The sequence below is a fragment of the Cetorhinus maximus genome, chromosome 6, assembly GCF_964194155.1.
Source record: "Cetorhinus maximus chromosome 6, sCetMax3.hap1.1, whole genome shotgun sequence".
NCBI lineage: Eukaryota > Metazoa > Chordata > Chondrichthyes > Lamniformes > Cetorhinidae > Cetorhinus > Cetorhinus maximus.
The window spans coordinates 64,199,499-64,223,295 of record NC_135884.1 but is presented as its reverse complement, the minus strand read 5'-3'; the positions used below and the strand labels follow the sequence as shown (position 1 = coordinate 64,223,295).

Sequence of the window (23,797 nt, the reverse complement as noted above, 5' to 3'; positions counted from 1 at the left end):
ATTCTGGGAGAGGTCGGCGGAAGTCACATCACGGAAAGCCGGAGGCTTGGCATGAGAATTGAATTTCTTTACTGGTCCAATTTCTCATCCATCCCACCATCTCATCCCACTTCCCTTGGCCGCTCTCCCAGATTCCGTTTTTTGACATTTATTTCTCTTTTTGGTTTCTCCTTTCTCTCCCCAGCAACAACCAACTCGGGGACTTTTAAATGTTTAATTGTGGCTTCCAACACGAGTTCAACGCCCCAAGATTAGAAGAAAACAAATAAAACAACATTTACACTGCGCTCACTGAGTTAATAGTGCATCAAATTTCACAACAACTGCTACTGATGTGATGCTAAACTTTATAAAAGTCCTTGGACTGCCCTCCCCCTTCAGTGATATAATTAAACCAGTGCCTTTAACTGGCAGACAGATCTTAGCGTGGATACAGAAAGCCCTGAGTGTCTATCTCGCCTCTGACAGGTTTACTCGAACTGAGACGTGTTCGAAAGGTCGATGTTAACTGTTTTAATCTCACGTCCATAATTACAGCACAAATTGTCAGAGCCACGTGCTCCACCCTAACACCATTTGCAGAACCTGGAAGGGTTCAGCACACGAACCGAGGCCACAGTGCAACAGCGGCTCAGAACTGTGGTTCCGCCCTGTCAGCCTGGTCTTCGTCTGTCCCTGTTGGTGAGCTCGCTCGGTCACGTTTACTGGTCTGACATTTTCCAAGCACCTAGTGAGGTGAATATCGTTTCAGAAGTGTGTGTCTTTCCCAAGATAATGTAGGGAAACAATCCTATCAACCCAAATTCATGTTTATGTCACCAATTTGTTTGTTCTTTTCCCGGTGACAGGTGCAAGGAGGGGTAAAAGTGAACCCTTTGTGTTTTTAAAATCTCCTGGATTGCTTTTGAAAGCCACTGGGAGATTAATGCCGATTCCAGGAGACTCCCAGCCATTCTGGGGGGGTTGGCAACCCTATTCCAGGAGTGTCTTGTGTTTGGGAAAGTTGGGTGTGTCCAAGGAAGGAAGGCCTACACTGTTTTTTGGGGCCTGTGGGGGAGTTCATGTGCTGCTTCTGACTCTGCAAAGGAAGAAATCAAAAATAAAAGCAGAGAATGCTGAAAAGACTCAGCAGGTGTGGCAGACCTGTGGAGAGCGAAACAGAGTTAGCGTTTCAGGTCTGTGAGCTTTCCTTGGAATTCTGACAAAAAGTCACAGACCTGAAACATTAACTCTTTCTCTCCACAGATGCTGCCTGACCTTCTAAATCTTTCCACCACAGCATCTGGAGCATTTTGCTTCTGAAAGAAATCAGCTTCCCTTTCTTGGCCTTTTCTGGGGCTGATTGTCTTCCAAACTGGTTTATCCACAACAGCTTCCCCAATCAAAACCAAGTTAAAATTGTACTTTTCTCACAAAGACCACCTCAGTTTTGGGAGGGTGTTCTTGCTGACCGTTCAGTAGAACAGGTCAAAATCATGGAACAGCGGGACCTTGATGGCCTGATGGTGGGTAAGGAACCCATTATCCCTCAGTATCTTTTCCAACAATCAACATTGCAAAAACACGATCTGTTCATTATCACATCGCTCTTTGTGAGAGTTTGATTATTTTTAAATTGGCTGCTGTGTTTCCTGCATTATGATGGTGACAGCACTTCAAAAATACTTAACTGGCTGTAAAGGGCTTTGAGATGTGTGATGGTCATGAAAAGCGCTATATAAATGCTAATTTTTCTTTCATGGCAGTGAGTGCATGTGTTCTGAGTCCGCGAGCAAGTGTGTGTGTGTGTGCCCACAAGTGTATCTGTGAATGCATGGATTTGGCTATGTATGTGTACATGTGTCTGTGCGTGCATGCACATGTATTTGCATGCATGGATGCGTTTGTGTGTGTGCATGCAGTCCTGCAGACATCTGTGTGCGCTTGGGTCTGTGCCTGTGCATGCATGTGCCTGTGCGTGCTTGGATTTGTCTATGTGTGTGTCTTCGTGTGCGCACCACCACAACTCACACATATCTCCAGGACCAACCTGGTTAGGGGTACAATTGGATTCAGCTTTTGGTATAAATTTGTCTTTGAGGATTAATGCTAGGCTCCAGCAATTGCATCTGTTTCCATTTGTTTCAGGGATAAAAGAGTCTCTGAATAACATGCAGATACTGAAGGCTACACACAACATAAGGAGTGTAAACGTTCTAGCCGTCTGCTGCTGACAGTTCAGAGGCAAGGTCTAACAGAGAGTTTACGTTAACATTAATGAATAGCACACTGTCCTGTTTAAACAAGCAGGATGACCTAGTTGCCTGATGTGTATTTGAAGACAGTAATAAATCATAGCATTGCAGGGGTCAGTCAGCAGCAGGTATGGTTTATTTATATGTGTAGTAAATTCACTCTTGACTATCAGTTGCACTCTCCAGTATGTACATTGTGTGGAATGGTCCATGTTCTTGCGGAGAATCTTTATGTTCCTGCCGCACACGTCTTTGGAATATTCAAACACAAGATAGTTTCCAATTTAACTCTCACAGTTCCAGCAAATCCCAGAAATCCTGAGTTCTCTTGTTCTCTTGTCCAACCGCTCTTTCTCAGTTAGGGTTAGTAAACAGCCACTCAATCTGTGACTCCTATTTGCCTGTGCTAACCTGCAAGATTTAAAGTTGTAATGACATTCACTCCTGAAAGCATCGACTCTTCTGGATACGGTTGTAGACCATGATTCATGAGTGAATCTTGGCATTGAGAGTAAGGGGGCAATTCCACTCTAGGGGCATCACAGCCAAACCCAATCCTGTCCTTTCCCACTGGCCACATGCATGCATAGATCCAGCAGAGATTCCTAGATAATGATCAAGAGTAGAAGCCCAGGCCAATTCTCCCCGTCTTAATCTCTCTGTAACTCTTCCTAAGATCAGCTAAATGGAATAAGGATTAAACCTTGTATCCTCCTGGTCTATATGGTTTGACCACACACTGGATAAACTTACTCAACTATTTGATAAGCCCAACATCCTAAACTGCAACTTGCGTCCTTGGTATTTGAACTCAGTGACTTCGTGAGCAGTTTCCTTGTGGGCAAACAATGAAGCTAAGGAAGGCCCCAATCTAGGGCCATTATTGCTGGAACTTTCCCGGCATTGCTTGGGCCTGATGCATGCCAGGAGCCCAGCAAAACTTGCTAATTTAACAATTGTTCATTTCCTTTCTTAATCTTGGAAATCTCCACTTTCCAAAGAGAAGCAAGACCAAGTTCTTTAATCTTTCCTCGTAACTTACGATTCCTGATAGCCAGAATCATCATGTTGTTCGTCTCTGCACCTTATCAGCATCAATAATACTCTCGCTTTGAGGGTCCTATGTGCCCATGAGAAGTGATTAAACCTGTCACCATTTCACACTGAGCATTTAACCATTTTTCACAGTTTGCTTGTCACTTAATGGCTAATATGATGATGTGGATCTATGACCACAATGAACTGACTGCCTTAAACCCATTCCACATAGAATCTCAAAAGCCAGCATGGATCCCATCAGCCTTGGCTAGATTCAATTCGAAATTGCAGAGCTGAAGGGATGGTGGCTCCATGCAGTCCCCTTGCAAATGTTAATCACACGTTTAACTGTGTGCTTCATTGTTACATTTTGCATGACTTGTGTGAACCAACGCCTCAACTTAAAAATTCTCACCTTTTTTTTTCCAAAGCCCTCCATGGCCTCACCCCTCCCTACCTCTGTAACATCCTCCAGCCTCCAATACCTCTACAGTCCTCCAATTGTGGCCTCTCGTGCATCCCCGACTTTCTTCACCTCGCCATTGGTGGCCGTGCTTTCAGCAGTCTAGGCCCTAATGCCTTTAATTCCTTCCCTGAACCTCTCCACTTCTCCCTTCTCCTTTAAGATGCTCCTTAAAACTTATCTTTTTGACCAAGCTTTTGATGGCCTGTCCCAATATCTCCTTATTTGACTCAATGTCAATGTTTTTTCTGATTATTCTCCTGTAAAGTGTCTTGAGCCATTACACTACATTAAAGGTGCTACCCAAATCAAAGTTGTTGCTGCTTGAAACTGATTTTATGCAGAAAATGTACATTAATGACACATCAGCCCACATATCATAGAATAGAATAGATGGGTTGGAATGTCAGACAAATTCACTTTGAAAACCCCGATTACATTACCTTGTAACCCTTTCCACCCCCACCCATTCCACTCACTCCCACAACAACCATGAAATCAGGCAGAAACAACAATAAGTGTTATAGTGGGCAGCGTAATAAAAGAGGTGGCTTAAAACATCACTGCAGGTCTCTGGACTCCTCGCCAAGTGACATAACCACGATGCTGTAATACCCCATTAGGTGGTGAAAACAAAGCTTACTGTGCATGGGAACTTTAGAAGAAAGGTCCTCTTGGTCCAATTGGTCTCTCTTCATTAAAGACCAGCATCTCTTGTGTTGCCACCCACAATGAATCACATTCTCAAACACTTGCCCCCACCTCCTCCCCCTCTCCCACCCGACCCCACCACTGTGCTATTTTCAGTGTCTCATTTAATGCTGTCACCTATAATTTATATTTGAGCTACTTCAACCAAGTCATTAAGTTGTTCAAATTAAACAGGTTAAAAACTTCATTAAATTAGTGCAGACAGGATGTTTCTACAAGGGCATTACAGCATTTAAAATAGTGCTCTTTTATAACACCCCCCCCCACCCCCCACTCTGAAAGCCACTTTGTCACCCCTTGTCTTTTACAGCTCCATCTATTGATGGCAAAAAGAATAGAGGAACGGATTGATTCCCAGGGAATAAGGGCTCTCTGAATGCAAAGGTCAGAAAAATTGGCCCCTGCATTGAGATGGCTCCTTGTACCTCCTCTGGAGATCTCAATATACTTCAATTAACCAATTAATTAGCTTTTTTGACATATAATCACATATTGTTTTACAAATAAACACTGCAGCTAATTTGTTCACTACAAACAGAATAAATTAAACACTGAATCTGTTTTGGTTGATGCTGTTTTGAGTGAGGACTGATAGCCAGGACACTAGAGGAATTCTACTATTCTTCATTGAATCGTACAGTGGAACCTTTTACATCCACATGAACAGGCAGCCAGGTCCTTGACTTGACATCTAATCTGAAAGATGGCACTTCCACCAGTGCAGCATTCCCTCAGTGTGACACGTGTCAGCCTGGATTATGTGCTAAAATCCAGGAGTGGGACTTGAACCCGTAACTAATTCAAAGGCAAGAGTGCTGCCACTGACGTGTGATGCAACCGCACAGACGAGACAGAAACGGATTTTCAATGCTAATGGCATTAACCCATTTCAGTGTTGTCCAGCAACCTGCTGCCAAAATCCATTACCAGCAACCTAGCATGTATGAGGGGAGGGTTAGCAAGAAGGATGGGGTATACCAGAGGGGTTTGTACTCTGTACAACACAGGGTACAGACATAGCTATAGATATTACTGGCCCATTCAGGTCTTTTCTGTGAACATACTTCTGACAGTTTGGATATCTTAAAAGTCTTATCATTACTCACTCATCATTAGCTGGTCTTATTGTTGCGGTGTGGCAAACAATTATTCTTAACACCCTTTCCTTCCCGCCCATTTGCTCCAGTTGACGTATGTGGAAAATGACTTCTTTAGTAAGCTCATTGGTCCCTCCTGCTTGTGCTTACAGAGGGTGAGTTGTATGCCGGCATTTCCTCCGACTTCATGAACCGGGATGTGGCGTTCTTCCGCAGCCTGGGACACCGTCGCACGATTCGCACTGAGCAATACGACTCAACATGGCTCCAAGGTGAGGTCAGGTTTGAGTAAACTCCCATTCCCTGCATCAGTCTCATCCCATTAGTTTTCCAATTCAGTCATCTGGTTCCACAAGGCACAACATCATGTCTATGAACAGGAGCCTGAGACTTTGAGCTCTGGGGAGCCAGGAGGCCCCTTTGTTTTGCTAGGGGAAAAAATCAGACAAAGGGAAAATACTTGAAAACAGGAGAAAATTTGCAAGGCAGTGGGAAAAGAGCAGGGGGCAGGGGCTAATTTGAATAGCTTTTTCAAAGAGCCGGCACAGACACATTGGGCCGAATGGCTGCATAACCTTAGAGCTTTAACCTAAGTGAAAAGTGTAGATATTGCAACATTGCAGCGTTATTCCAGTTGGCTTTGAGCAACTCTGATGCCACCAGACAAAAGAACAATTAGTCCTTCGTGTTTAACTACTGTAAAATATAACAGTCACAGCTATATGGGTTTCTAGACTGGGTGGAGCTGTTTTGGATTCAATTAAGATTTTGTGGCCATGTCGAGAATGCCAACACATGATCTGCTTTGTTTAATTCTCTGCACACCTCTTCAGATCCTAGGTTTGTGAAGGTCCATGCCATTGCAGAGAGCAACAATGCAGAGGATGACAAAGTGTACTTATTTTTCACTGAGCATGCTCAGGAAGTGGACAATGGCAACGGGAAGGTGATCTACTCGAGAGTGGCCCGGGTTTGCAAGGTAAGGGGGAATAATTGTGAATGGGCAGTGAGCCAGAGCCACTGTACAGAAAAACATGGGGATTGATCCACTCTTCTGCAGCTGAGCACAGTGACTTTTTAATGACCCGCCACACTTTACAATGAACTTTGCTGTTTGAGATTCAGAATGGTCAGTTACTAAGTGATGGGGGAGCCAGATCATATATGCCAGATTTGGTCCCAAGTCTGTAAGAGTTAGTGAGGGGGGGGAGGGGGGTGTTGCAGTTTACCAGATCACATGATGCTCCATAAATGAGGAAGACCATCCAAAACAATTCTAGTTCATCATTCAGACCAATCCAACATCCCCCATTGCAACAATCAATTGTTTCCAAAATGTTTCTGCCTCCTCTACATTATCTAGGAATGTATTCTATATTTGAGTGTCCTTTGTTTAAATAACTTAATTGATAGCAGCCTTAAGCTTACTAGTTTGAAATTATATTCATGTTCTACACCTGTAACTTAAGGGGTTTACATACGAACATACGAATTAGGAGCAGGAGTAGGCCACTCAGTGCTTCAAGCCTGCTCCATCATTCAATAAGACCATAGCTGACCTGTTTGTAACCTCAACTCCACATTCCCACATACCCCCAATAACCTTTTAACCCCCTTGCTTATCAAGAACCTATCTACCTCTGCCTTAAAAATATTCAAATATTCTGCCTCCATCGCCTTTTGAGGAAGTGCGTTCCAAAGACTCTCAATCCTCAGAGAAAACATTTCTCCTCATCTCTGTCTTAAATGGGCAACCCTTTGTCTTTAAACAGTGACCATGCTTTTAACCATACCCTTAGCAACTTTATAGACCTCTAGAAGATCACCTCCCAGTCCCCTTATTCCTGGGCAGAAAACCCAAGTCCTGCCTTATTACTTGGGCACTCTACATTTAGGGCCAGTCTCATTGCTGTTCTCTGCATTGCTTCTAGTGCTTGAACAGTTCACTTTTTTTGGCAATCGGAGCTGGACACGGGCTGATCAGCGTGCTGTATAGTTTGGGTCACAATTTGCTCTGCCTTGTATTCTACTGTTCTGGCCATATCATTCAACATCCTATTGGCTTTCTCGATTGCCACTCTGCATTGGTGGGATATGTTATGTGTTGTGTGTGCATCATCCTTATCCTTTTCACCATTCATGGCATACTTATATTGACCATTTCCCTCCCTGCTTTCATTACTTTGCAATTGTTCTGCCCACTTTCATATCATTTCTAACCCAATCTGCGGTTTCTGAACTGCCTTCTTTACTGTCTCCCCCGCTGAGTTTGGCATTGTCACTTCACACCCCTAGGTTAAGGAGGGTAAAAAATAACCTCAGTTCCCATATCAAATCATTAACTGTGATTCCAACTGGAAAGCACCTCAAGTTCAGTTTAATGGTCACAACTGGATAATGTAAGAGGCCTAAACTTTCAGTTGAACATTCAAAAGGGGAGAATTAACTGATTTTTAAAATAATTTTTTCAAACCTTCCTGAGACGTATCTTACTAAATGCTTCCCTGTAAAATAAATCACCTGCAACAATAAAAAAAACTGTAAATGCTAGAAACCTGGAATATAAACAAAGAATATTATAAATACACAGCCACTCAAGTGGTATCTGTAAAGATGAAGGACTGATCTCAGGTGAGAGACTCTTTATCCAATCTTTGCTTTTGGTGACTCTTTGTGGTCACCAATATAAATGTTGTGACACCTTCAGTTTTTTTTTCACTCAGGTACTCCAAAGTCATGCATGGCACAACTTAGCTACAGACTAAAGCTCCCTCTACTCCCATCTGACGATGCAACTAACCGCAACCTCAGAATGAACACTTCTTTTGCATCATTGCGACATTTCTTATTTTTCAGGACAGTCCACCTGACTGAAATTGTCAATTTAGTTGCGATTGGTGTTGTATTGTGGAAAGTTTTATCGGTTGGTCGGTACCCACCAGTAACTAGGCTGTATTCGTAGAATGAGAAAGCACAGAAGGAGGCCATTTGGCCTATCATGCCTGGACTAGTTCTTTAGTACAGCTATCAAGTTAATTCAAAGCCCTGCTCTTTCCCCAGAGACCAGTAAATTTTTCCCTTCAGATATTTATCTAGTTCCTTTTTTAATGTTACTATTAAATCTGCTTTCACCAATCTTTCAGGCAATGCATTCTAGATCACAACAGTTAACCGTCTAAAAAAATGATTCCTCATTTTGATTGATTCATGTCACCTCCTGTTCTTTTGCCAGTCACTTTAAGTTTGTATCCTCTGGTTACCAACCCTTCTACCATTGGAAACAGTTTCTTCTTATCTATTCTCTCAAAACCCTTCATGATTTTGAACATCTCTATCAAATCTCTTTAGCCGTGTCAGCCATGGATCAGTTGGCAGCACACTCACTTCTGAGTCGCAAGGTTCTGGGTTCAAGTCCCACTTCAGGACCTCAGCACAAAGATCAAGGCTAACATTCTAGTGCACTACTGAGGGTCTGCCATACTGTTGGAGGTGCTATCTCTTGGATGAGGTATTAAATCGATGGGTCCCATCTATCTGCCTGCTTGGTGGATGTAATAAGGTCCTTTGTCACTATTTGGAAAAAAGAGCAGGGGAGTTATTCCTAGTGTCCTTGCCAACATTTATCCCTCAATCAATATCACAAAATAGATCGTAGTCATTAGCACATTGATGTGGGAGTTTGCCTTGTGCAAATTAGTTGCCACGTTTCCTGCATACAGTGATGATACTTCAAGAAGTACGTCATTGGCTGTAAAGTGTTTGCGATGTCTGGTGGTGTGAAAAGCACTTTATAAATTCAGTTTTGCTAACAAGTCCTTTTTGTGCCATTCCATTAAATGCCTTTTGAAAGTCCATATGCACATCAACCACACTATCCTCATCGACTCTCCCTGTTACCTTTTGAAATAACTCAATCAAGTTAGACATAATTTGCCTTTACCAGTTGCACATTGGTTTTCATTTGTTAACCCATGTTTTTCCAAATGACAATTTTGCAACAAATTATTGCCTCTAAAAGTTTCCCTGTCACTGAGATTAGGCTGACTGACCTGTAAACGTCGGGTTTATCCTCGTCCCTTTTTTGAACTGTGCTCTAAAATCTGCCAGCCTTCAGTATTCTGGCACCATTCTTGTATCTAAGCAGGTTTGGAAGATTGTTTCAGAGCCACTGCTGTTTCAACCTAACTCCCCTCAGTCACCCACAATGTATCCCATCCACACCCAATGGCTTTTCCACTTTTGAGTACTGCAAACCTTTTAAGTATGCCCCCTTTATCCATTTTTATCCAATCTTAATTTGCTGCTGCCTCCTTTATTATGACATTTGCAGCATTCTCTTGCGTGAAGACAAATGCAAAGAACTCGATTAATACATCAGCCTTACATCTTGCCTTCACAAGAAGATTTAGAACGTTACCCTTCCTTTGACTACCCTTTTACTATTTATATAATTACAAAAAACCTTTGAGTTCCCTTTAATTTTACATGGTAGACTATTCTCATACATTCTCTTTGCCTTCCTTATTTCTTTACATTCCTCCCTGTACTTTTTGTATTTATCTGGGTCACTACTGAATTATGAACCTGACGTTTATCACAAGCCTCAATTTTCTGTTTCATTGTAATCCCTAAATCTTCAGTCATCCAGGGAGCTCCAACTTTGCATGCTCTTCCTTACCCTCACATGGGAATGTGCCATGAACTATCTCCTTGAACTATCTCCTCTCTGAACACCTCCCATTGCTCATTTACTATTTTACTTGATTCCAATCCACCTGGGCCTTGACCTAGTTTTACTGTTAAGAATTTAAAATCCTTTCCAAGATGTTAATTCCACTAATTGCAGTTTGAGGAAAGAATGAATCTGAAGCCAGTTTTCACCTTAAGACAGGTTTGTTTCCAAGATTACAGAGTAAGGACACATTCTTCCAGTTGCCCCCAACATACGGACTCAAAACATTAACTCTGTTTTTCTCTCCACAGATGCTGTTAGACCTGCTGAGTTTTCCAGTACTTTCTGTTTTTGACCCAATGTGAACGGTTTTTTTAAACTCTTGCAATGAATCCCCAATCCTTCCCCAATTGGGCATAGCTGCTTTTAATTACCAACTTAAAGCATGTACTCTATTGTAGCACAATTTCAACAATTACACAAGATAGCCAACCTCTTTACGTTCTGGCTTACAATTGGAGATCAGACTGGATGACCAGCCTGAGGACAGGAGAGACAACAGGTGTGAAACGGGTGTAAAATGTGCTCACCGTTCCCAGCTCATGGAGCTCTTTTGTTTCCCCCAGAACGACATTGGTGGTCAACGCAGTCTGGTAAACAAATGGAGCACCTTCCTGAAGGCACGCCTGGTGTGTTCCATTCCCGGGTCTGAGGGAATCCAAACCCATTTTGATGAACTGCGTGAGTAACATATAATTTAAACTCACATTAGGATTCTGCAAGGAAGGTCATGGCTGATGATCAAGTGAGATGTATTTTTTCTTTATTCATTCATGGGATGTGGACATCGCTGGCAAGGCCAGCATTTGTTGCCTATCCCTAATTGCCCTTGAACTGAGTGGCTTGCTTGGCCATTTCAAAGGGCAGTTAAGAGTCCACCACATTGCTGTGGGTCTGAAGGTAGGGGTAAGGACAGCCTAAATTTGTGAACCAGATGGGTCACCATTTTTGAAAGTGGCTTTCAATTCCAAACTTATTACCTAATTGAATTCAAATCCCACCAGCTACTGTGGTGGGATTTGAACCCATGTCTCTAGAGCATTAGCCTAGAACTCTGGTTTACTAGTTCAGTGGCATTACCACTTTGTCATCGTCTCCCCGTGGAGCATGTTGGTACGTGCGTATACCTGTCAAGTGGCCCTTGTTATAATTAGCACAGGTGCTTCACTCATTAGTTGGGTTATAGTCACACTATTGCCATAAAGAAATAAGACACCAAGAGTTAAAAGTTTCCATGTGTTGATTCCTGTTGCACACTGGGATTGCATACCAGGAAACTGCTTACTCCCATCTGTGATTTTGTGACCATTTGGAGTTTGCAATTTTTTAACATCTGCTCCCAATGTGCTCCAGGGGCCAGCACAGTGAAACTTCTATCTCTAAACTGCAGTGTCCCTCATTTGCAATGTCACTGGAGGTGAACTTTAAAATTTTTTTTTTTTTTTGTAAAAATATACTTTATTCATAAATTATCTTCAATCACATTCAAAACCATTTCAAAAACAACATTACAAGGGTACAATCCAGGTTAAACTTTTACAAAATGTATCACCAGGTGCATCAGTACAAACAATATTACAGTCATTTACAGCCTTTCATTTTGATCTGTACAGCCCGAGGGGCTCTAAACAGTTCCCAGTCTCTCGGTGCGCTGTGGTAGAAAGGTCTTAGACAGCGACCCTTCCCCATTGCGCCTTTGCGGCAGCTGCCCCAAGCTTTAGTGCGTCCCTCAGCACGTAGTCCTGGACTCTAAAATGTTGACAGTAGGAGGAGCTTGATACATGTCTTGTTCCAGACTAACACTGGGAAGAAGTACTAAACTGTAAAAGAATGAGTGTGAGGCACCAACAAATCTATCTTTACACGAGGGTATCAGAAATTTGTAACTCTTTGTAACTTGTAATTTGTAACTCTTACCCCCCTCCAAAAGGCTAGCTGGGGTCCATTGAAATTTTCAAAACTGAGATCTGTTGTATTAGGGACATGGAGCAAAGTGGGTAAATGAGATTGAGGTCCAGGTCAACCATAATCTTATTGAATGGTTGAACAGGCTCAAAGGACTGAAGAACTTCCTGTTACTACATTCCTATTATAAGAATCACAATGGCTGTATACATATATATCACCTTAAATGGAGTGCTGCACAGGGGCATAATCAGCAAAAAGATAATTGGCACAAAACCAAAGAAAAAGAGATTAGGCTAGATTACCAAATGTTTTTTCAAAGAGATAGGCGCTAAAGAGCCTTTTCAAGGAAAAGAGAGAGGAGAGATTTAGGGAGAGAATTCCAGAGATTCAGGCCTAGGCAGCTGGAGGTAAGGCAAAGGAAGTCAAGGATTATCAAGAAGCCAAAATTGGAGGAACACAGTGTCCTCAGCAGGTTGAAGGGATGGGAGAGATTGAGATATGGCATTAAAGGGCAGCTCAGCAATGTGTATTGCTCTTACACATGCTGCAGTGAAGGTTGTTATTCAAACAGGCCCCTATTATAATGAAGGCTATCAGCAATTCATCTTTCATTGCACCAGTCAGGTTTTTGTCTCTTGAACCCTTAACATTGTTTCATGGTGGTCAATTAACTAGCTTTGTTAATGTAAACCTATAGAGAGTTCTGCCTGTGACTGATAATGTGTTTAGTGATCCAGGTGAAGCGAAAGCTTGTTTCCGAATACCTGACACCTCCACTCAGATGGAAGCATATGGGCAGGAGTGATAGGAAGATAGAGCCCGCAGGATAGTCAGTGTGCTGCACCTTTTGTTCATAAATGTCTACATTCTTGATTGTTCACATTCCTCAAGGGTAGTTAAATAATGCAGTGACTGATGCAGCGAAAGTACTGAACTTAATAATGCTTTACTAAACCCTCTCCAATACAGATCCATTAAGCACAGTTGTTCAATTTCTGCTGCTGCAGAACGCACAGAGATTGCAAATGAGTGGAGTAACAGAGAGAGGTTGAACAAGTGAGACAATCAGGGTGATATGGCAGCATTGGGTGGGAGGGCCAGTTATGAAAATCCATGGGTGGAGTGAGGTGAGGGAATGCAAGTATAGGTGGGAAAGGCTTGTAACTTGGAAGGTCTCAAATTTGTTCTTCTAATCCCATTGCTGGTCTAGTTGAAAAGACCTTTGGCCGGGATCTTCCAGCCCCGCCTGCCGCCAGGATCGTCCGGTCCCGCCAAGCTGGGTCCAGAAAATCCCGGCCATCGAGTTTGGAACTTGGATGTTATATGAAGCTTAAGTGGGTGAATTTCCTTGGGAAATCTCCAGCTATAATTTGGGTGAAGATCCTAAAGAAATGGTAGGAGATTGAGAGAACCCCACAGACATTCCTGGTGTGAGTGTCTCTTTGGTTTCTAACCTCTAGGCAAGAATGCCATGGGTTCAAGCCCCACAATAGACTCAAGCACATAATCCAGGCCAGCACTTCAGTGCAGTGCGGAGGGAATGTTGCGCATCAAAGGTGCCATTTTTCAGGTGTGATGCTAAGCTGAAGCCTAGCTCGTCAGCTAAGATGACCGTAAAATATCTTGTGACACCACTTTAAAGAAAAGCAGGGCATGTCTCCTTAGTCTCTTAGCCAATATTTCTCCTTCAACCTTCACCTTCTGGGCATTCGTTCATTTGCTGCTTGTGGGACCTTGTTGTGAGATAATTAGCTGTTATATGCTTGCATTACAACAGAGGCTGCACTTCAAAGGTAATCCATCACTTTTAAAAGTACTTTAGGTCACCCGAAGGAAATAGTTAGGTGTCACATATAAGCTCTGTCTTTGTATGAGTTGCAGTAAGCCCAAGGTCAGGCATGACTTTGATGGGCCGAATGCTCTCCTTCCATGGCGTAATGACTCCATGAGGTCAGGATTCCCATTTTATTTTCCACTGTCGCCGTCAATGCATTTGTTTTCCCTGCAGAGGATGTCTTCGTGCTCAATGGGAAGGACAAAAAGAATCCACTGATCTACGGAGTTTTCACAACATCCAGGTGAGAGCTTTGTCCAAAGGGAAGCTTGGGCCAACAGTTCCACCAAATATCTGTCAAGAAAGAACCCAAATCATGTCACTGTTATAATGAAAGCTGGGTACTAATTAATGAGTCAAGCCCCCAATCTTGCGTACTGTCAAAGCTCAATGTTTCACTGATGGGATCAGCTTCTGTCAACCTGAGGTCCTTAAAACATCTGCCGCAGGATGCATTCAGCCTGATGTGTGTCTCAGATTGAAGCAACCTGCTTACAAAGCCAAATCTCTCCCTCCAAGAACCATGTATTCCTGCCTCCTGTGCACTCCCAGTTTCCTTCACCCTACCTCTTCTTATGGCTGTGCCTTCAACTGTTAGAGCCCTGAGCTCTCCTGCCTTACAACTCTCAACCTGTCTCTTCTCCTTTAAGATGCACCTTAAAACCTACCTTTTTAACCAAGCCTTTGGTCACCTGTCCTAATATTTCCTTCTTTGGCTCAGCGCCAAGTTTTATCTGACTATCATCACTAAGACCACCTATTTCCACCTCAGTAACATTGCCTGACTTCACCTCTCTCTCAGCTCATCTGCTGCTGAAATCCTCACCTATGCCTTTGTTACCTCTAGTCTTTGACTATTCCAACACACTCCTGGCTAGTCTCCCACATTCTACTCTCTGTAAACTTGAGGTCATTCAAAACTCTGCTGCCTGTGCCCTAACTCATGCCAAGTCCTGTTCCACTATCATCCCCATGCTCGCTGTCTTATATTGGCTCCCAATCAAGCAATGTCTTGATTTCAAAATTCCCATCATTTATTTTAAAGCAGCCATGGCCTTGTTCCTCCCTATCTCTGTCATCTTCTCCAACCACACAGCCTTCCTCGATATCTGTGCCCATCTAATTACCATTGACCTGTTGAGCACCCCAGATTTTAATTGTTTCACCACTGGAGACCCTGCCTTCCTAAGCTTTGGAATACCCTCCCTATACTTCTCCAACTCCCTGCTTCACTTTCTGCCCTTAAAGCACTCCTTAAGCTTACCTCTTTGACTGAGCATTTGGTCATTTGATTTGTTATCTCCTTACGTGGCTTAGTGTCATATTTTGTTATATAATGCTCCTGTGATGTGCCTTGGGATATTTATTACATTAAAGATGCTATATAAATATAAGTTGTTGTTGAATACACCCCTGTGAAGCAGCTTTGATCATTTACTGCATTAAAGGTGCTATATTAGTGCACATATTTGTTGTTGGATGGCTGGTGAGGACAGGATGGGACTCGGCTGCACCAAAGTCAAATAACCATGTTGACAGTGGCCATCCTGGCAAGTCATGGTTGGCTGCTGTCACCCATGACACTGCACCACAGTGAGAGCCAGCAGCGTCAAACTGGAAACTGAAAGGTTACAAAGAGCGAAACAGTTTGGGAATCCCACCCAGAATTTCACTTTGGATAAGATAAATAAAGCTGCACAAAAAACCCGGCAGTCTCTTATCTGAGAGTTCAATGCCGACCCCTGACTGGCAGCAGGCAGTTAGGAAACTACAAAGTGTCTCTTCAAAAGGTTCTGATTTGTTGATAAGAAGCTTGTTTACTTGTGAACCTCTGAGGGAAGAGAGAGCTGGGTCCTTGACTCATGAGTGTGGTTAGTGAGCGACTTGTGAAACTGTATACTTTCAGTACACACTCCTCAGTGAATATTCGAATGAAGCACATTGTGTAGTCTGGTAATGGAAGCATTCGGTGTAAATCAATGGTTCCCATTTTGCTGAGATGAATAAGCTGTGTTTTAAAACAATCTGTAATCTCGCGTCTATCTTTTAACATCTGCCAACCATCACAGAGCTTGATTTTTTTTAAGTACTGCACGACTGCAGTTTTGGGGCTATTTATGCCACAGTTTATATTTTCCCTCTTAAAATGACAGCCTTTTCTGATAAATACCCGGAATTGTTTGAAAACCACAGTTGTTGCACCAAGATTTCCAAAGAAGTTCCCCCTGTTGAGTAGATGCTCTCTTGTGGATGGCCCCCAGGTTGCAGTGCCGGAATGTCCACACAGTGGGTGCTAGGACACTGCCTGTTTGACTGAACGCGGTGATGTGGAAACCTTGCTGTTACAGGCGGGACATTGGACACCAGACGCTCAACTTATAGATCGGGAATGGGCGAGAGTCAACTCATGGTCAACTCAGTTGAAGCCTGGAAAGGAATTGCATGCTCATAGTTTTCCTCGGGTTGAGGTGGGATGAATGGATGGTTGTGTGTGCAAACTGTCTATTTTGGTGCCACTACATCATCCAATGAATTATAGGTGGGATGGAACTTGCAGCAGGACTCAAAGCAGACTGTACAGTGCAAACAAACTCAATTTACCAGCACAGTCCATTTAAACAGCAGTACAGCAAAGAGTTTACATTATTCAAACAGTGAGCTGAATCTTTGAGCCCCGCTGGGGGTGGGGATGGAGACACTGGCTGACGTGCCAGTTTTCTGATGCAGCTCCTGGTGCCAGCCATTTTAGCAAAAGTGGGATTGGGAATGGCTTAGCTCCCCAGCCCCATGAGGCAGGTAGCCAATTAGGCTTGTTAAGGGCCTCATTATGGCCAATTAAAAGAGGCCTACTCGCACTTTCCAGTTGGCCTCCAGTTTTCCACACCAGTGGGGCCAGTTTAGGTGCCTGGAGGCAGCACCCAGCTCCTGACAGGCCTACAAGCCCATCCTGCCTGCCTGGAGCCAAGGGCAGCCAAAGGTAGTCCTGTAGAGGGAATCCCCCTCCCCAACAGTGGTGATCAAGAACCATTTTTCAATTAAAGCTTAGAAGAAGTTGGTGAGAGGGCATCTTCATGTTGAAGCGCCCTCTCTGTTACTTACCTGTCAGCACAGCCTGCTGCTCCTCTCAAGCTAGAAGGCCCCCGATTGGCTTTGATCAGCTTTGTGAGCCTGCCCTTAATTGAACAGGGAACCTGTCTCCTGCCAATTTAGGAAGCGACTCCGTGAAAATCCCAAAGAGTATTTTCCCCTGCCCACCTCCTCCCCCAGGGACAAGCTCAGGGCCTGGAAGCAGTCCCGACTATTGTTTCCAGGCCTTGTAGGGAAAATCCAGCCCAGTGTCTTTATAAACTACAGCCAACAGAACTCATTACTAAAGCTACAGCAATCTGTCAATCAAAGCAGGGCGATTTCTCCAGCAAAATGCAGATAGTGGAGGATAGTTACATACAAATAATATACAGTAGTGCAGTTTCTAGTTGTAAATGACGGGAATTAGTCAATCGCCTCCAATCTGTCACTATGCAGCCGTGTTAGTGAAAGGCAAGTAGTGATACAATGATACCTATATTTTCCTTATACAAGAGGTGCAACTTTTATTAAACAAAAACAGTTGAATAAATCTGGCTGTTTCTACCTTTCTTTATCCTCATCATATTGAAATAAAGTCTCATTGTGCAATCACCTGATCTTTACCAGATCCTCCAAAGTGTGGAAGAACTCAAGAAATAGGAGCAAGAGTAGACCATATGGCCCATCAAGCCTACTCTTCCATTCAATACAATCATGGCTGATCTTGGGCTTCAATTTCATTTTCCTGCCCACTCCCCATATCCCTTAATTCCCTGAGAGACCAAAAAATCTCTCTATCCCGGCCTTAAATGTATTCAACAATAGAGCATCCACAACCCTCTGGGGTAGAGAATTCCAAAGATGCACAACCCTTTTTAGTGAAGTAGTTTCTCCTTTCCTCAGTCCTAAATGATCAGCCCTTTATCTTGAGACCGTGTCCCCGTGTTTTAGATTCCCCAGCCATAGAACCATAGAAACGTTACGGCACAGAAAGAGGACATTAAGCCCATCATGTCTGTGCCAGCCAGAAAAAGATAAAAAAGAAACTTGCCGCTCATTTTAATCCCACTTTCCTGCACCTGGTCTGTAGCCTTGCAGGTTACAGCGCTTCAGATGCAGATCCAGGTACCTTTTCAAATGAGTTGAGCATTTCAGCCTCAAAACCACCGATTTAGGCAGTGAGTTCCAGACGCCCGCCAACCTCTGGGTGAAAAGGTTTTTCCTGAAGTTCCCTATAATTCTTTTATCAATCCCTTAAGTCTATGCCCCCTGGTAGTTGACCCCTCAGCTAGGGGAAACAAGTCTTTCCTGTCTACCCTATCTAGGCCACTCATAATTTTGTACACCTCAATTAGATCAACCCTCAGCCTACTCTGTTCTAAGGAAAACAACCCTAGCCTATCCAATCTCTCCTAATAGCTGCAATTTTCAAGTCCTGGCAGCATTCTTGTAATCTTCTCTGTACTCCCCCCAGAGCAATTATGTCCATCCTGTAATGTGGTGACCAGACCTGTGCACAAATTTCCAGCTGTGGCCTAACCAGCGTTTTATACAGTTCCAGTATTACATGATGGAAACAATCTGGAAACAGAGGAAACAACCTCTCAGCATCCACCCTGTCAAGCCCCTTTAGATCGCCTCTCATTCTTCTACACGCCAGAGAAAATAGATCCAATTTACCCAGCCTCTAATCATAGGACAACCCCGTCATCCCAGCGACCAATTTAGTGAACCTTTGCTGTACTGCCCAATGCAAGTATATCTTCTCAGAAATGTGGAGACCAAAACTGCATACAGTATTCCAGATGTGGTCTCACCAAAACCCTGAATGACTATAGCAAGACTTTTTTATTCCTGTACTCCAGTCCCCTTGCAATCCCTTGCCTCCCTCAGTTTTTGCCTCCTTTAGAGCTTTCCATCCATCCTGTAGTCTGCAGGCTCACTTTTTTCCGATTTAACCTTGTGTACCTTTTACCTGGAGGTCTTGTGGTGCAGTGGGTAGCGTCCCTGTTCTGCATCAGAAACTCCAGGTTTCACTCCTACCCCAGGACTCGATGGCCAAGGAAAGTATGCTCATAAAACCACCAGACAGGTTAAATATCAACCTGCAAATCCTTCCAACATACGCTAATGGCAGGTGATAAGAACAGGCGAGATTCCTGATCAGCCATGTGATGGAAAGAAGATTGGAGACTCTACCATCACTATCCATAGCTCCAGACTACAACATGTATGTAAAAGCACATGTTGCCACAGCAGCTTGAGCCCCCTGACTGAACTGTAACACACCGCCACCTTTTACTCTGACCTTAGTGCTGCCTGTTCATTAGGCCTTGACCCTTCACCTGGACTTCTTAGTGAAAGATAATCAAAATCAATGTATAATGTCTCCCTGTGTCTGCCCTTGTCTGAAGGTTATGATTCATGCTAGAGTCTTCCACTGAAGATATTGTTATAACACCCAGTTGTCAATCACCATTATTATATCAACCTATAAAAAGGACATTAAAAATCTGGTTAATAACCAGGAATAACAGTTCAAGAACAACAACAACTTGCAATTATATGTTATCTTTGACATAGATAAATATCTCAAGGTGCTTCACAGGAGTGTATTCAGACAAAGATTTACACACAGAATCAAAAAAAAACTTGGAAATGACCTTTAGGAAAGGAAATCTGCCATCTTTACCTGGTTTGGCCTACATGTGACTCCAGACCCACACCAATGTGGTTGACTCTTAATTGCCCATTGAAATGGCCTAGCAAGCCACTCAGTTCAACAGCAGTTGGGGGTGGGCAACAAATGTTGGTCTTGTCAGCGATGCTCACATCCTTTGAAAAAACTTTTTTAAAAAAAGAAAAATATTTGGAAATGTGACTATAATCTTGGTCAAAGAGGTAAGCTTTAAGGAGAGTCATAATGATATAGAGGCTTAGAAAGGGAATTCCAGAACCTGGGGCCTAAAGCTGAAGGCACTGCCACCAATGGTGGGGTGAAGGAAGTGAGGAATGTGCAAGAAACCAGAATCGGAAGACAGCAGAGTTCTTGGAAGACTATTGAAAGGAAGAGACAAGGTCATGAAGAGATTTGAACATGAGGATGAGATTTTCAATAAAAACAGAAAATGCTGGAAATACTCAGCAGATCTGACAGCATCTGTGGAGAGAGAAACTGTTTTTCTCTCTCCGGAGATGCTGTCAGACCTGCTGAGTATTTCCAGCATTTTCTGTTTTTATTTCAGATTCCCAGCATCCACAATGTTTTGCTTTTGGGCTAAGATTTTAAATTGGAGACAGTGGGGGACCAGGAGACAATTAATATAAGTCAGCGAGCGTAAAGGTGATGGGTGAGTTGGAAATCGGTGCAGGTTCCCTCAGAATGATGCTGATCTGAATCTGAAGAGATCTGAATAAAGTTCAAAACAGAGATATGCCACCACTGGAATTTGCTGTTGTCGACGCGTGAGGGAACATGTCACCCTGCTGGAAGTGAACACGGGTCATTGGAGTATCTCTCCAACAATGGGTCTGCTGATATTTTGTCTGTCAGTTTTTGATATGTTATTGCTGTGCTTAGCAGCAAGGCTTGACTTCAGCTATCAGCAACTCTGATAGAGCTGATAAACTTTCCAAACAAGCTGCAATTATCATTCCAGAGGCAGCGTGCCGCTAGCAATATACACAGGAAGCCCAGAGTTTCATGTTCTGGGCTGCCACAAGGTGTGTGGCATTTGTAGGCTGGTCAGGTTTGGCATAATATATAATTACAGCTTGTATTTTTGCATGTCTTGTCATCCAAACAACCGCTCTTCAGTTTGAGAACAGCAATAGTTATTTTAATTCAATTTTGAGATGTGGGCATTGCTGGCAAGATTGGTATTTATTGCCTGTCCCTAATAGCCCTTGAGAAAGTGGATGCTGGGCCACCTTCCTAAGCCTCTGCGGTCTGTGCAGTGAAGGTACTTCCACTTAATGCACAATGACAAACTATTTCACTGTGTATGGCATCACCAGACAAGATTGATCCCATCCACACTCAAGCAGTTTTGCTATCCTTCCCTCTATCCTACGTCATGTTACCCTGGCTGGTACCATATAGGCTTAGGAAGCTCATTTGAGGATTCCAAATTCAACTTCATGCTTGTTACTTTGGGACTGCCCTGTTAGGGCATTGACTTTTTTTTATTCTTTCATGAAAAATGGGTGTTGCTGACAAGGCCAACATTTGTTGCCCCTCCCTAATTTCCCTTGAACTGCATAGCTTGCTTGGCCATTTCAAAGGGCAGCTAAGAATCAACCACGTATTGTGGGTCTGGAGTCACATTTAGACCCAGCAGGTAAGGGCATTAAGTGAACCAGATGGATTTTTATGATAATCAATGATAGTTTCATTGTCAGTATTACTGAGACTAGCTTTATAATCCAGATTTTATGAACTAGATTTAAATTCCACCAGCTGCCATGGTGGGATTCAAACCCATGTTAGCCTGGGCCTCTGCATTACTAGACAAGGGACAGTACCACTACACCACCATCTTCCCACTAAACTGCAGACTGATGGAGCTAAAGAAAGAGAACCCCCAAACTCCAGTGACCTCTCCAAGTTCCAACAATGAAACTGTTCCCACTGGCAGGAGTGGACATAGGTTCACAAAAGGGAGGAGAGGAGGGAGTATCTTGACTTCACGTCTTTGGAGCATGATTCCTTATTCACTGCACTGTTCAGTTAATCAAAACAGGAGTAGGTTAATTTAAATATTGAGAGAGGAAGTTCAGTGACCATTTTGTTTTTCTTTCCAGCAATATTCTCAATGGGTCAGCTGTCTGTGTGTACAAGATGGCCGACATTATAATGGCCTTCAAAGGAGAATTTGCACACAAAGCAGGTCCTGACTACAAGTGGGTGACCTATCCGGGGCGTGTCCCCTTCCCTCGCCCTGGAACAGTGAGTAATATTAACAATCTCTGAGGCAGTGTGCACAGCACCCAGTGAGCATGCGCTCTGGGCTGTATCATTGACAGGAATGTGTCTCGCTCATTTAAAACGGAATTTCATTTTGCTCTCTCAACCTGCTGTGTCAATCTGGACAAATTTATATATGGCATTAACATTAAAAAAAAAGGAGCAGGAGTAGTTCATTCGGCCCTTCGAGCCTGCTCCGCCATTCAATATGATCATGGCTGATCATCTATCACAACACCATATTCCCGCGCTCTCTCCATACCCCTTGACGCCTTTAGAGTCCAGAAATCTATCTATTTCTTTCTTAAATATATCCAGTGACTTAGCCTCCTAAGCCTTCTGTGGTAGAGAATTCCATAGGTTCACCACCCCTAGATTTCTGGACCCTAGAGGCATCAAGGGGCATGGGGAGAGCGCGTGAGTATGACGTTGAGATAGAGGATCAGCCATGATCATATTGAATGGCAGAGCAGGCTCGAAGGGCAGAATGACACACTCCTGCTCCTTTTTAGCTCAGTCCTAAATGGTCTACCCCATATCCTGAGACTGTGACCCCTTGTTCTAGACCCCCCCAGCCAGAGGAAACTTCATCCCTGCATCCAGTCTGTCCAGTCCGGTCAGAATTTTATACGTTTCAATGAGATCTCCTCTCATTCTTCTAAACTCCAGTGAATACAGGCCTAGTTGGCCCAATTTCTCCTCATACGACAATCCTGCCATCCTAGGATTCAGCTTGGTGAACCTTCGCTGCACTCCCTCTATGGCAAGTGTATCCTTTCTTAGGTAAGGAGACCAAAACTGCACACAATTCTCCAGGTGCAGTCTCACCAAGGCCCTGTATAGCTGCAGTAAGACAGCCTTGCTCCTCTACTCAAGTCTTCTCGTAATGAAGGCCAACATATCATTTGCCTTCTTAACTGCTTGCTGCATCTGCATGCTTGCTTTCAGTGATTAGTGTACAAGGACACCAAGGTCCCTTTGTACATCAACATTTCCCAATCTATCATCATTTAAATAATACTCTGCCATTCTGTTTTTCCTACTAAAGTGGATAACTTCACACTTATCTATGTTATACTGAATCTGCCACGTATTTGCCCACTCACTCAACTTGTCTAAATCGCCTTGAAGCCTCTTAACACTTTCCTCATTGCTCACATTCCCACCAAGTTTCATGTTGTCAGCAAACTTGGAAATATTACATTTGGTTCCCTCATCCAAATCATTGATATATATTGTGAATAGCTGATCCCAGCAGTACCCAACTAGTCACCGCCTGCCACTCCAAATAAGATCCATTTATTCCTACTCTCTGTTTCCTGTCTGATAACCAATTTTCAATCCATGCCAATATATTACCCCCAACCCTATGAGCTTTAATTTTGCACACTAACCTCTTGTGTGGGACTTTATCAAAAGCAATAACATAACCACACAGGTAAAGAATGTGAAATAAGAAAGCATGGGAGAAAAAAGAGTCATCAAATCCAATCCATTTACAGTCCTCATGCAATCTGTTCCCTTGATTGCAGAAGAAAGGCAGAGAGAAATAGAGGTCGCCCAGCATCAGCATGAACACTACAGCCATCAGCAATACAGATCATGAGCTTCAGCCACTGCTGACCTCATTGCCAGAGAGGCAATCATTCAGATGAGACATCAAATTGTCCATTCTGGTGAATGTAAAAGATTTCATGAAGCCCTTCAAAGAAAAACAGGGAGTTCCTCTGTTTTTCTGGCCAACG

At 43.3% G+C, this 23,797-nt stretch overlaps 1 protein-coding gene across 2 annotated transcripts in view; it reads left to right on the top strand.

The window, feature by feature from the left end:
* Positions 1–23,797, top strand: part of sema3h (sema domain, immunoglobulin domain (Ig), short basic domain, secreted, (semaphorin) 3H) — a 203,875-nt gene that overhangs the window by 157,284 nt on the left and 22,794 nt on the right. For both annotated transcript variants that reach the window (XM_078543789.1, XM_078543788.1), the window contains 5 exons: positions 5,696–5,815; positions 6,377–6,522; positions 10,842–10,956; positions 14,192–14,261; positions 21,890–22,034. In XM_078543789.1, the coding sequence (XP_078399915.1) occupies positions 5,696–5,815; positions 6,377–6,522; positions 10,842–10,956; positions 14,192–14,261; positions 21,890–22,034 (596 nt within the window). The remainder of the gene's footprint in view (positions 1–5,695; positions 5,816–6,376; positions 6,523–10,841; positions 10,957–14,191; positions 14,262–21,889; positions 22,035–23,797) is intronic.